This window comes from Bombus pyrosoma, linkage group LG7 (genome assembly GCF_014825855.1).
Source record: "Bombus pyrosoma isolate SC7728 linkage group LG7, ASM1482585v1, whole genome shotgun sequence".
In the NCBI taxonomy this organism is placed as follows: domain Eukaryota; kingdom Metazoa; phylum Arthropoda; class Insecta; order Hymenoptera; family Apidae; genus Bombus; species Bombus pyrosoma.
In genome coordinates, this window is record NC_057776.1 from 12,845,486 (window position 1) to 12,859,771 (window position 14,286).

The 14,286-nt window shown below is 36.3% G+C and overlaps 1 protein-coding gene across 4 annotated transcripts; it reads right to left on the minus strand.

Moving 5' to 3' along the window:
- Nucleotides 1-144: 144 nt before the first annotated feature.
- On the minus strand, nt 145-11,790 carry LOC122569495 (solute carrier family 26 member 10-like). 4 transcript variants are annotated; one of them, XM_043730630.1, is made up of 14 exons: nt 11,505-11,790; nt 8,873-8,986; nt 7,984-8,145; nt 7,397-7,507; nt 6,402-6,574; nt 5,883-6,050; nt 3,126-3,227; nt 2,776-2,909; nt 2,511-2,673; nt 1,928-2,104; nt 1,509-1,781; nt 1,156-1,317; nt 830-956; nt 145-741 (listed from the first exon to the last, which is right to left on the minus strand). In XM_043730630.1, exons 2-14 carry the CDS (start codon nt 8,967-8,969, stop codon nt 578-580), a joined length of 2,013 nt encoding a protein of 670 aa, XP_043586565.1. In that variant the 5' UTR covers nt 8,970-8,986; nt 11,505-11,790; the 3' UTR covers nt 145-577. The 4 variants fall into 4 exon arrangements, 3 of the variants coding, with proteins under 3 accessions (XP_043586565.1, XP_043586563.1, XP_043586564.1); XM_043730628.1 differs by lacking the exon at nt 11,505-11,790 and adding an exon at nt 10,595-11,463; XM_043730629.1 differs by lacking the exon at nt 11,505-11,790 and adding an exon at nt 10,220-10,562.
- Between the last annotated feature and the right edge of the window lie 2,496 nt (nt 11,791-14,286).

The following is a 14,286-nucleotide window of genomic DNA, read 5'->3' on the forward strand; positions in this document are numbered from 1 at the left end:
TTTAGAGAAATATCATAAATAGGCATTCTAGAAGTGTGTCTATAAATATTATTTGTTTCATAATTTTATAATACACAAAACATTACTTGTTATTACAAAAATACTGTACGTATTTGTATATCATGATATTTATATATCATTCAATTTTCACACCCAATTCTAAGTTTTATTTACTACAACGAGGTAGTGTGACTTTAATATCTTTTAAAAATATAGTATAGTACAGGATTGTTTATACAATTTGTAATGAATCAAGCAAGATGAGCACATTCAACCTTCACAATATTCTTTCTTGAGCAATTTGTTCGAACTGATTTCGACATATTCTTCATTAGCAAACACTATCTACATACACAATTTAATCCTAACATAATCATCTCTTCTTCAAAGTTATATCTACAATCCCTCAACATCTCACAACTTTACATTTCCACTGTTCCTCTCATCAAACAGTCAAATGCATATGTTTAGAAATAACATGGCAGTTAAATTGTCAGTCGATCACGTTGATTGAGAAATTTTTCCCTGGGAATCATGAATGAACTTCGCCGCATGTAGTCGCGATTAGTATTCGCAATCAGAGCCTGACGACAGTTGCGTCGTCGTATATCGGCGAACTCCATGCTGGCTCGGTGTTAGACCTTGCAAAATGCACGGCATCTGCCACGGTGGGGAACGCGGCGAACAGGCCACCTTTGTATTCCAACAGGTTGCACTTTCTCATCATCTCGTACACAGGTCCTACAATGTGTTCAAATCGTTGCGTATCGATCGGGTCTAACATTGCTTCCGGTTTGGTCATGCGGTTCCGCGACGCGATTTTACTCACCGGAACACCCGGCGATGTACACCGGTATATCGATTTCACAGTACTCGTTGATCAGGTTTCCCAGGGTCGTTGCGCCCGCCAGGTCCATGTGACTCACCGCGCTCAGGTCCAGTATCAGGGTTCTCAGCTGTGCACAATGACAAGGAAATTAATTTTCTACGAAAGTGGGTCGGCAGTTTTATGGTTTCTTCGGGCTGGTGTAATGAGGATATAGTTAACGTTGATATTCCTTCTTGTCGATTTAAATAATGATTTTACTAACAGCATTATATTATACTGGATACTATTGTAAGATACTGGAAGATATTCTATATCGCATCTCTTACTTTCTTAACTTCCTTCAACTCGTCGTGTTTGAATCCTCCATTAGGTTTCTTTCTCGGCGTCTGGCCAGCAATTTTATATACCCCGTCACGGAAGTGTTGCCGACAGGCGAAGTTCAAGCTGCCTGAGTAGTGAAATATTCTTATACCCGGCAGCTCTACCGTCTGAAAATACGACTTCCGTGTTAGATCTATCTCAGACTCGTTTCAGCCTGTACCGCCTCGAGAAATACACGATACGAAAAAGAAAATCCGCTTTAATCGATATAGATTCCCATTTTAACGTAACTCGATAAGAAGAATGTATAAAAAAAAAAAGAAAAGAAAAGAAAAGAGAGACTATCATTATTCCATACGCCTTTATATCTCTTGGTATCCAGATAAAGCTCAGTACCAGGTACTAGAGCGAGTGAACAGGTGTAAGGATGGATAGAAAAGAGGATTAATTTGCCGATGCAGAACACGATTCCAATTAGAAGACCATATTCCACGTCCATCAGAATTACTGATATGAATGTCACTGTCCAGATAACCCCATCCGTTTTGTCCAATTTCCAGAACCTCTTAAATTCCGTCACTTTCATTAGCATCCCCTTTAAAGCCACCACGATGATGCTAGCTAGAACACACTGTAGATAGAAATATAATCTTTTATTAGTTACTTGAAACTTACACGTATAATCGATTGAATTTGTCGATTTTCGAAGTTGTACAGATTTTTATTAGATTTTTGTATTCTATATAATTAACAATGATTCGAATATTTGTGAATTACCCGTGGCAGAGGCTCGAAGAAGGGGCCGATCCACAGTAGAACGCTAATTAGAATTCCACAGGATATTAGACTAGCTAATTGAGTTCGTCCGCCGACAGTCTGTTGGATTAGGGACCTAGAGAGCGAAGCTGTGAATGGCATGCAAGAGAAGAAGGATCCGACTAGATTTCCGACACCCTAGAAATCATCGAGGATGACGATAATTAGTTTCTTATGTAAATGAGTTGCATTATCTTTCATACAGCGTGACATTGATTGCTATCGCACTATAATAATTCTAAAGCGGTCGCGGTGTCAGTTTCGATAGATAAAAGAGATTGACTTTGACGAATCAGGTCAAGTCTACGACATGAATTATTTAATTGATTCCTCGGTTAATTAAAATGTCAATAACAATGCATCAGATTCTAATCGTGTGACTACACACGCTATTGTTTCATGCGATGTACTCGAATGCATTTCAAGATTAATTTAATGGTTATACAATCGAATATTTCTATATCATAATTCAGGCTTGGGTTATATACCAAAAATTCTAATTCAAATTTCATTCGAAATTTCAAATTTAAATGTATATTCAAACCTGCGCCATTAGCTCCTGGTTCGAATCCACCTCGTAACCGAGTTTCTGCGCGAAGATTAACGCCATGGACATGGATATAGTATAGGACACCATAGTAATGATGAAGCTATCTAATAAAATGTTCGGTACCAAAGACAATGGTGGTAAGGTCGGAGACGGCAAACTGGAAGCAATCGAAGAGAAAGTTATCATAAAGATGTTGCTTTGTCTCAATGAAACACGACACAACTATCGTGAATAATACAGTTTCGAGAAATTTGGTTACCCGACTGGTATGTCACCCACTACCGCGATCCCATGAACTTCCGTAAGGTTCAGGTACATTGAGAGGACAGTCCCAAGCACAACCACCAGCATTTCTATGGGGATTGGGAATGGACTTATTTTCGCGAACTTTGGCTGCAAATAAAATACAATTTTTTATTGTAACTCCAGCTACCTGGCTCTTTTTGTTTTTTTAGAAAATATTAAAACTGAAATTTTTTAAATATCGAAGAATCTTGAAATGAAGTATAAGAAATTAAGTTTTATTGAGATTTATAATATTTCAATATAATCTCTAAGGTTTTTATGCTGTTAGTTGAAATAATGTTTTAACTCATCTTTGAAAAATACCTTTAACGCATTGTTGACAATAAGAACCAAAATGATGGAACAGGATAGCAGGAGGGCAATCCCATTGATAGATTGATAGTTGTTAAAGAAGTCCACGTAACTCTAGAACGATATTAAACAACCATAATTAGATACTGAGCTTCCTAAGACCGAAATCTTGTTACAATGTCTTCTAAATAAAACAAACAAACGCGATCATCTTACGTAAGTGTCATTATCCATCATACAGTTATATTTCAAAAGTTCAATCCTCTTATGTAAGTGAAAGACAATCGGTGAAAGTACTGTTACATTAAACGTACGTTATTTCCTTCGTTTCTATTATTTGCAACTGTATTGCTGAAACAACAGTCTAATCGTCGAAAGCAGCACGTTTTACATCCTTTTGCCAGGTGTAAATTGATCAACAAGTTACGAAGATTGCGAAGGTCTTTTGTCATTGGAACAGTTTCTTCTTCGTTTCTGCGGTTTCCTTGGTTTTACCAAAAAGAAAAACCACTTGAAGAAATTCAAATTAGGTTGCCTACAAAGTGGCACAAGATTATTTAATTTTGAGAAAGTTTCGGTTTCATACGCGACATTTGAATTTGAAATAGCTTTTTGACCGGAACTTCTAATTTTGTTCTTATACTTTTTCCATGAAAATTTAATTTAAGGTACAGGCGTACGTGGAAAATTAAAGTGTTAACAAAGCCTTGAAATCTACTTTTTCTTCCCCAACAATTTTCCACAAGAAGTCTTCCATTTTCCAAGATAGAACCGTGGGATTCCGGATGTCTCGGAACTTGTTTCTCTCTTTCAGTGAGATAACAATTGAAATTGTTAGAAAGTCACTGTTGGAATTTCATTTGGCATTTCATGCGTTCACCTGTCTCCGGATAGAAACAAGAACCGAGTTCTTTGAAATGGACATAGTCCGTGTTGAAAACGACAAAGTAGAAAATCGACCGTGTTGCATGCGGTATTCGACGTATTTGGTATGAAAGGAAACGAGACGAGATGATATTAACGACCGGTACTTTTTGATTCTCGTGCTATTTCCTCTTTAACGACATCAGGAACAAACTATTGGAAACGCTGCAGGCTCAAAGAGTGTCTTTGAAGGAAGTAGAGACCCGGAAACGAGAAGAACAAAGTAAAGTGTTGGACATTCTGATGTGATTATCGCGACCATTGTGTTTTGTTTAATTTGATGTACGCTTCCGTTCAAAAGTTTGGAACATCTTTTGCTCTTCAGATGAATATTTTTTTACGAAATGAAAATAATACTATAATTCTAACATTCGTTGTTAAACATAATCAATTACAGTACCAAGGTTAAAAGTGAGTAATATTACGAATAAAATATTCATTCACTCAAGGAAGTTATTGTTCCTTCTAAGATACGTGTTACGTTTGCCGAAGAGGAAAGATATAAAATTCTATAATAAGTGGTTTTCTCGTTTGCACGTACTTGAAATTGAGGTCTGCCGATACGGCTCGTTAATCCTTTACAAAGAAGTAAATTCATATGAAGGAGAATTTCAAGGATCGAATAGTCCATAAATCTTTTAACGACGGTTTTCGTGTATTGACAGCTGACGAGGTATACATTTTTATTTTACGCGAAAAAAGAAATCTTTTTTTAGCCGAATTTTATTACACGAAAAAAGAAGTTCAACACTTTGCTTTGTATAAGACACATTTTTTTAATTATTCCTCATTGTTCCTCGTGCTTGTTTTGCACTTAAAAATCATACATTTTTCAACTGGTTCACTGTTTCAAGGTCTCGAAAAATACGATTTCATCATATTAAGAAAACACTTGATAATACGACTGACAATGTTACGACGATGAGAAATAAAAGAAGTTGTTTGACTATTCTGTAGCCTGGTAAACTTTGTTATCGCATGGAAGAATTTCGTTACGCTAATTAATATTTCCTCCAACGGTATACTGAAATATACGTATGTAAGAACAAACAGCATCATTAATTATGGAAGCGAAAAGATTAACTGGCCAGCAACTACATAATTGGCAAACCATCACGTGCCGGACGTCAATTATATTCATCACGGTTGTACGTAGAGTGTTATATACATTTTTAAAGATTTATGATAGCTACTACGACGAATAAATACGAATACTAAGCTTTCCTGTATAATTAATTCCTTCTATTGCTCTCTAAAAGTCTTAATTTTCCACAAAAAGGATTCTCCGTTCTCTTCTTCAACATTTTTGCATTTCTCATGTTACTAGAATTTTCTAATTTAAGCTTGGCAGGTTATTTTGTTTGTATCTTTCTCCGCATAATTCACCTAACTTCCTATATTACGTTCTGGGAGAAAGTAAGTAGACAACACACCTGTCGATGGTTCAAGCAGTTCGATCAATTAACTAAAGGTCTCCACTCGTATCAGTTACGCTTAGTTCGACAATCTATTTTCTCCTATAAATGTCGCTCAACAAACAAATAATCCGACTTCAGTTTCCGATTTTCGCTTTAGTTCGCGAATATTTATAACACATTAAACGAATTGAAAATTACTTTTCTCTTTAATCGTAAAATTGCAATAACGCGAGATTGCTTTAGAACGTTTCGAATTTCCAGATTGCTTACTTATCTAATATAATCGATTTCTTCGACTATTCTCCGAAGGTTTGAATTTTATACAAAAAAAGAGTCGAGGATCGAAGAAATTCTTTTTTGTCAAAAATTTAAGCTTTCAGAGAACAGGCGAGGAAATTACGCCCACTGTTAAGAATCCGATACTCACAAGGATCAACTTGAAGGGTCCTATGCGTTTAGGTAGGTTTTTCAGTCCTAGTAGATCCTTCACTTGTGACGTGAACACGTGAACCGCCGCGGATGTGGTGAACCCGCTTACGAGACTATCCGCTAGAAGCGATGCAATCACTCCCAATCGCAATAAATACATTACTAACTGAAAGATTATCAGATAAATGAGAAAAATTAAAGATTAAGAAAGAATTGAAAGATTAAGAAATAAAAATATTAATTAGAAAATTAAAAGTTATATTTGGGTTTTTCTAGCTCTAGTTGTATGTATTTTCTAAAAATAACACATCTAACGAAGTAATTACTAAATTTGTAAAACTGTAATATCATTTATATAGTAAACGATATTAAAAAAGGAATTGTTCATCGTTAATTTGCTACCTTTAACAGCTTTATGTTTGAAGATTCTACATGCAGGAAAATAAATAGAATGTTCCAGTAGATCCAAACATTTGGTAGATTGAAGAAAAACGGTAAGGAGGCGGTAAAAGATTACCTGAATCAGGGCCACGGCGAAAGTGACTGCGGTGGCTACTTCTACGGGGGAATATCGATTACTCGTCGAGGATAATAGCTCGTTTTCTGTTGTAGCGTTCTTTGCCAGTTGTCCTTGAGAGCTGTAGGTCGTGACTACTTTTCCGGTCATCATACAAACCAGCGCGAAGGTACCTTGACATCGACAGATTGGTTATTTTAACTATTAAATTGTGTGAATTTTTAACTTCCATCGTTGTATGTTTTTAGACATTAGTAGACGTCAATGCATTATATAAATTGTATGTAAAAATAATGGTCTACGGTCAGCATGGCGGTGTTTCGAAAATTGTATTGATAATTTTACAGGTATTTTTCTTAATGGTGAAATATTTGAAAAGCCTCTGAGAATGAAACTTTTGAAACTGATTATAACTTGAACAAAGTTCTACGTGTATACGTATACGTACATAGGTATATCTATTCTAATGAGATATATTGACTCGAATAGTCGAACTTTCGTTATCTATATTGATAAACATACGTAATAATAACACACGGGATGGTATTATAAGGAGAAAAAGCAGTCAAGTGCCATGAAAAATTGCGTGGCGATTCTGTCTAAGCAAGGTTGGAAAGTGAAGTCGAAATGAAAGTTAGAAGGAAGCGGATACTAGGAAGCTTCATCGAATTACGAAGACTATTCAGTTTTAGAATCACGGAAAACTGTTTCCTTGAAATTATGAAATTATGAAATCGGCGATTAAATTTATTAACCTCTGGACGAATATGAGAAAACATTCGGAGGAAACATTAATATCAAAGGCGTGTACACGTAACTCTTGTACAAAATGGTAAAATTTTGGCAAGTGACTACTAATCGATGGTTAACAAAAAGAGGGGAAGAAGAACAGTCGTGAAGCTTCCGTATTTCGTAACACGTTACGTACTTAGAATCATCCTTAGTATTATCAAGAGAGTCTTAAAATTACTGAATCATGTTTGTTTGCTATTTACCCATTGAATTATGCCTTGACGTGCCGAGGAAGAGATAAACAAGAACAGGAAAGAACGCCATGTAGATACCAACTATTGGTGGAACGTTGCCCAATATTGCGTACGCCATTCCTGAAAAGTAATTGCGTTGATTATGGGAAAAATCATTTTGGCCCCTTGGATCGGTAAAGATCGAGTGTATAGAAAAAATACATTTTATCGAGTAATAGGACTGTCGATCTTCTTCTTCTAAATAGACGATGAAATCTTTTGATTTTTTTTCCTCCAACTACTATCGAAAATACATAATATGAAATTATTCTGAAAGAATTTTCCACTCTGGACATGTACCAAAATTTGTCTATTTTTAATATTGTTCTTTAGATTTATATCATTGACACACTCAGCTCCCATAATAAGATACTCAAACACGAGACAGGACAGACGATCCAAACACTGTACTTCTAATTTTCTTAACATAAGACCTCAAATTTTCAGGATAAATAGACATCTCTCGACAACTGGCATCAGTTCATTCATATCTCAAAGTGAATTTATTATTCTTATTTGTATTAAACATAAAAAGGCCTCTTTGCAAACGATCGTACCTTGAGGAATATGCATCACTGCCACGGTGATTCCAGCAATGATGTCACCCAGTAAATCGGTCTTCCAATTGTACGTCGACAACCATCCGATAAGGGGTATGGTATTCTTCAGAATCATCATCGGCTTGACCTTTCTGCATTTCATCGAGATGTTCTTCAGAACTGTGACATCGACCATCATTAATAAGCGCCATATCTTTGTACTCTTATTATTATAGAATGTCTAGTAGTATAGAGATTTTTATCTGAAAGTTTAATCCTAGTTTTCCTGAATTAATGATTTTGTCCCTCGTCTCGTTTATTTCTCCGAACCCGTCAATTAATCATGGAATAAGTGGGGAGTAATTAAGGTTTTCAGGGTGTCGTTAGAAGGAAAAGAGATTGATTTGAAAGCTAGTATAGAGATTTATTATTACGACAGAAATCTATTCCCAAAATAGTGCAAGCGTGAAAGCTAAATATTACTTGTTAACGATAGTCGTTGCAATAACAAATATATATAGCAAACACAAATAACACGATATATTCAGATTCTGTTGCAACCATGAATATCTACGATTAAATTCTCCACGTGATAATCACGATAACATTCCTAGGTAATCGTAGATAGTATTAATCGTAAACGTATAATAATGAAAATCGATTAATTATGCTGCACAATAAGGAAAGAAAACGTTCGACTGCAATTGAAACGCGAAAAATAATTCCTTACTCGATTCTTCGATTCGAAGTTTATATAAGAAATCGTTAGTTTTCATTCCTTTGATCAGACGAAACACAGCGTATTGCGCGGTGATTACGCGACGCCTGATGGTAAATAAGCATCGCGGCTTGGCGAGGCGCCATGATTCTTGGATTCGCTCGCTGGGAATCCGCGTACGATACTTACGTGCTTCGTTCGGCTTCGCGTATTTGAACAAGTGATTAAGCTCGTCCTGTTGATAGACCGGTCGTCTCACCGTTAGTTCAGGGCTGAGTGCCGTCATCTCGTCGCTCAGATCGTCTGTGAATTAATTCGTGTCACGTGAGACCTTCCCGTTTCTTTCATTCAAACCGATGTGCGAGATTTTTCTTGGCATATAATATCGTAGGAAACGTGTTAAATGTTGAAGACGAGTTTCAGATAACGTGTATTGTTACACGTAACTAAAGCACTGAGACAACAAACGTATAAGTACTTATGCGTTAACAGTTTATCGGTATTGCTTACGCAAAATTACGTAAACTTATCTCAGGCATGCGAACAAGAAATGATAGAGTATAGGTATTTAACCACATGGCCTTTCTTATTTTCTAAATAGAATGTCTCGTATATCGCGTGCCTATTAGTGTCGTAAGGAGGAGTTTACCAACAATTGGAATTCTTCCATCGACGCGTGAGAATTTAAATGTCAAGTTTATAATATTGGAAGGTGGAAATTATCCAAGTGGAAAAGGATTTTATAAAATTCGAACAAAGGTTGATATCGTTGCACGTGATTATTTGAAAGTCGAAGTTCTTTGGGTGAATTAGAGCGGATAATTAAACGAGTGTTCTTTCGAGATGGGAGATTGGTAGATTGAAACGGTTAATTTTGAATTTTAAATTTAAGTTGGAAAATATAAATTTATCACGATCACGTCGTATTTTGTTTGACTCAACATCTTGAAATCACCTAAGTTCGTATTAAACGTTATTCAATTGAATCTCATTGTGAAATCGCGGTATAAATAAGAAATGGTAACAATATCTTCCATCACGTACGATCCATCAAACACTATGGAATCAATTAGCTCAAAAATAAATGCCTCAATGAGACTGTGAGTGTTGCAATCTTTTTATATTACGTGTGTGAGCATAGATAGTGATATCATCGAAATATAAAATCCCTCGATTGACCATAACCTACGACATTTTGACCTCGATTTTCCTGTGACGACTATGAAGTCATTGCATCCGATCGTTCTTGTCTTAAAGCCAAATTTAAAATTAAGAATTTTCGAATGTTCAAAGTTTAGAACTTGTAATTTTCGAAAGTTCCAAATTCCTTCTTAAACCTTAACATTTTTTTAACCGCAAACTTTCACACTTTCAAATTTTCAAAAATTCAAATTTTCGAATTCTCAACGTTTCAAAATTTTAAATATCCTCCGTTGCAGATCAAAGAAAAGAACTCCACTGAATGTAATCGATCTCGATCGAAACGAAACTACGCGTTTTTATAGGATAGACCGGGGAAACCCCATAGAGAGCGACCTGTCATGGTGGTGGTGAGACGTATACCACTTGCAAGGTATGATACGCGGCTTCTCAGGAGCACGCAAGCGTGTCGAGCAGCTGAATAACGCTACGTGTTGTATCGAAAAGAAAAACGCGGTCTGACAGAAGATCGACACACTATGATAACTCGGCTGCGCTGTCTATCGCTTACTAACGTATCAAACGTGAACGCGACGCTTGGCTCGTGTGTTTTCCATTGGAATTGAGTCACGTGCCGGTAATCGGGCCAAGAGCTGTCAAATAAACGCGCGTTCCTCGGATAACGACCGTGATGATACTTCATCTCGATTAAGATGCTTAATTGGGCCGATGTAACTGCGTGTCCGACCAGTTAGAAAGTGAAATTGATACCTCTGTTGTCGTGGAACGAAGCTGGAGATTCACGAGATGAAATTGTGTCATCGAGGATTTTAACCCTCGCGACCCGATTCTGCATTTATAGTGCGTTTTCTCCATGTGATCAACGTGAAATCAAATATTTGGTGTTTGGTGTATTGCGTTGCAAAAATATTTGCAGTTTGCACATTCTTTTCCACAGGTATGGTTTTCTTCTTAGCTTCCACACTTCATTTTCGTGGTGTCAAATTTTTGTAATCATGTGATACGAAATTTAATTAATGGAAATAATTAATCAGCACATAACTGAAGCAACGAATACAATGATGCAGGTACATTTTATAATCGTCGTAAATCATTGCTCTTGAGAATGTTGGATGAAAGTTATCTTAAACAAGGATGGAAAGTATCAAGTAAACTGAAGTTCTTCGTTGTTGACGAATAATCAGTACTTATTATAAAGTATAGATATAATTATTTATATAAATAGATAAAATTACGTAGACAAATGTACATAAATATTTCGAATCAACGTAACTCTTGTCAGAAAAAAATGCATCAACGAATCGAATACTTGTCGTCCATTGATGAAGTAAACCGCTAGATTGATCTCCAGCAGTCAATATTTCCAGTACAGAAGATAAAGAACATTTTTAGATCCAGACGCAGTGCCCGTTGGCGAGAAATGTTCTGGAGAGTTTATCACGTGAGTTTTACTCTCAAATACACAGCGTTGTTTAACAGTTACATCATACGATCTTCGAGCTGTCGATCGAGCACAGGGAGATTGACGCTGCGTTTCAAAGCAGGTCGAAGTCTATAGAGCGATGGTGTAAAAATCCGCGGAAACGAGGAAAAACTTTCCAACAAACGAGCAAATCACCACTTATCTCGTCGAGACGATATTTTAAACTCGGATGCTTACCGACGGTTTAGCGAGATTCACACTTCCTCTTAATTCACGTTTATTCCAATTATCAGGCGTAAAGGTGAACTAAAACTCTTTACGAGAACAAATCTTCTTCCCTCAGTACTCCGTGATTCCACCAGTGAAAGGCATTGTGTGAAATCTAACGATGGTTTAAGAAGAAATAAATTTAAAGATCCTCCAGAGATTGAATTTGCAAGCAATTAAAGCGATAATATTTTAATTTCACTGACAATTATTTGATTTTCCCTTTCTTTCAATTATTACAAGAAATATCATAGAATAGTACGATACTTTCTGGATATTATGCTATTAAAATATACTCGATTAGAAAATATCCATTGTATATTAATAATATAGAAAGTAGAATAAGAGATGAAAACGCGTGTTATGATAGAAAAATCGAGCGCTGGTCGATCGATCGACGAACGTTAGTCTGTGGACGCTAACGAAGTCCAACTAAAATCGCGAACTCGAGGGAGCACTATGAAGTACATACCAGAGAGATTTCACTTTTGATCGAGCGCTGGGTCGCTCGAGTATAGCGTTCTTGTTTAACTTTGTTACGTTCTGTTGTCGAGGACACCCCGTTCTCCTGTAATCCGAGGTGCTATGGCGTCAATCAGAATTTTGCAAAACCCATGTTTTGTCAACACACAGAGCTCAACGATTTATGGACGTCTTCTTCCTTATCTCCACTTTCTGTCTCTACCTATGTGATAGTTAATTGAAAGAACCATGAAGTCGTGATTACCATTTTAAACAAGCTGTGTTTTCTGACGTTGCGATGATTCTTCTTTTTCGAAATACGCCGAAATTTATTTTCGAGAGTAGACACTTGGAAGATTTGATTTATTAATCTCTTGGTGACGTATTTCAATTTATGTTGCATCGTTCGTAGAAACGAATATTTTATTTGCAACGAATATTTGATTTTCCTAGAATGCTGCAATACTAAAAATGTAAGCACGATCGATTATTGGCGCGGTAATAAGATTGGAGGATAAAATATCAGTTAACTGACGCTTATACGTAGCTCGGTAATAGAATTACTTTTACTACATTGTGATAACGAAGGGAGTGAAAGAAAAGAGCGATCAATACGAGAAAATTGACAGAAAGATGTTCTACTTGTGAAATATTTTAGGAAGAAAGAAAGCAAATTAGTAACAATGGCTCGTCGATTGCTCTAAATCTAGCAAGGAAGAAGCACACGCGGTAGTTAAATGAATAAGAATTCCAACACTCGTTTCTTTGTCTTAATCAGGGAAACTGTTTGCGATGCATTAGAACTGTTAATTCCCATTATGTATTTTGTATGCACTTTGTTTGATACTGATACCACTTCTTTAGTCTTAGATTTTGCTTTGGTCTTACTTTGCACGAAATTCTCTTTATTGCAGGGATTATCGTTAGGACGTGTAGGGTACCAAAGAAATACTTTTATCGACTTGAAAACGAGTTTACTGCTATTATGAGACGGATTTCACAATCTTACCTGGTTACCTGGACCGTACTGGCACTGTTTTTCATTTGCTCGCCTTCGACTCGATTATACTCACCACTCGCGACATGCGATTCCGGGTGTAACTGCGTCTACATTGTAACTCTGACTGACTGACTGCGATTAATCGTCTGTAACTGTCTCGAGCTTTTCCTCATTTCCCTTTATATAGGTTGCCCCCGAAAGAGAAAGTTTTCTTTTCTATTGATAGGCAAACGATTTTTTTTATTATCGAAGGCACTTGCGCATTTTTGCAAGTCCCAGGGCTTATCCTTTTACGACGTCCTGGCCAGGGTTTTTTCTTTTACGACGTCCTGGCCTCGCACGTCGTTTCGCAGGTTATGCGGCCAACACATGTGCTTAAACTCTTTTCTTTGCACCGCCGCAATCTGTTCGCATCGCTTAATATAAATTCTGCTCGAATAAATATATCGTCTGACGTCAAAGATCATGAGCTTTTTATACATTTCTACGTTTTTATAAATCTTATTTATTTTATTAAATTTATACATTTTACTCGTATCTTCTCTGTTGTAAATTCGACGAATCATGAAAAGCAATTCTGTCTTCTTTAAGCCAGTTGCACCAATATTAGTACGTAGGATTTGCCTAAAATTTGTTAATTGTATCGCCGTATTAAATTATTTTCCAATTATTTCCGAGATCCATTTTTTGAAATACATACGTATAGAGAAACAGTTTCGTCGCGTGAAAATGATTACCCAATGCGTCGAGTCTATTTCACAAGGAAAGATATCGAAACGAGTTTAGCCGAGTAATTATTAGCAAAGAATTTCATGCCACATTCTTCGTCGATTTCATGTTATTAAGACGATGTACAAATTCTTATAGGCATTTTCCTGTTTCCACGTGACAGCTTGTGTCGTGCTATTAGGAATTCATTATAGATATCTTACGTATAGTTTCTAACTAAAGTTTATAAATATTCACGGGTAAGTATTATAATTGTTGTTAAAAGAATACATAAAACATGTGACATTGTTTCTATGGTTTTGTTTGAGTTTGTATATCTGCCGAGATAAGATTGGCGGAATTTACCAGCCAGATAATGAATTTTGTCAGCATCTCTGAGATTTGCACGGTAGAAATGTTAGATCAAAAGTTCGTTAGTCGAAAATAATAAGTTCTATTCTCCTGATTTCTTTTCTTCCTTCAAATTACCGAAGCAACACACTGCTGATTATTTTGTACGGTATACATAAATTTAAATGAATTTCGATATCTTTGTTTGCGCGCAGTTGATTTAAATTCATT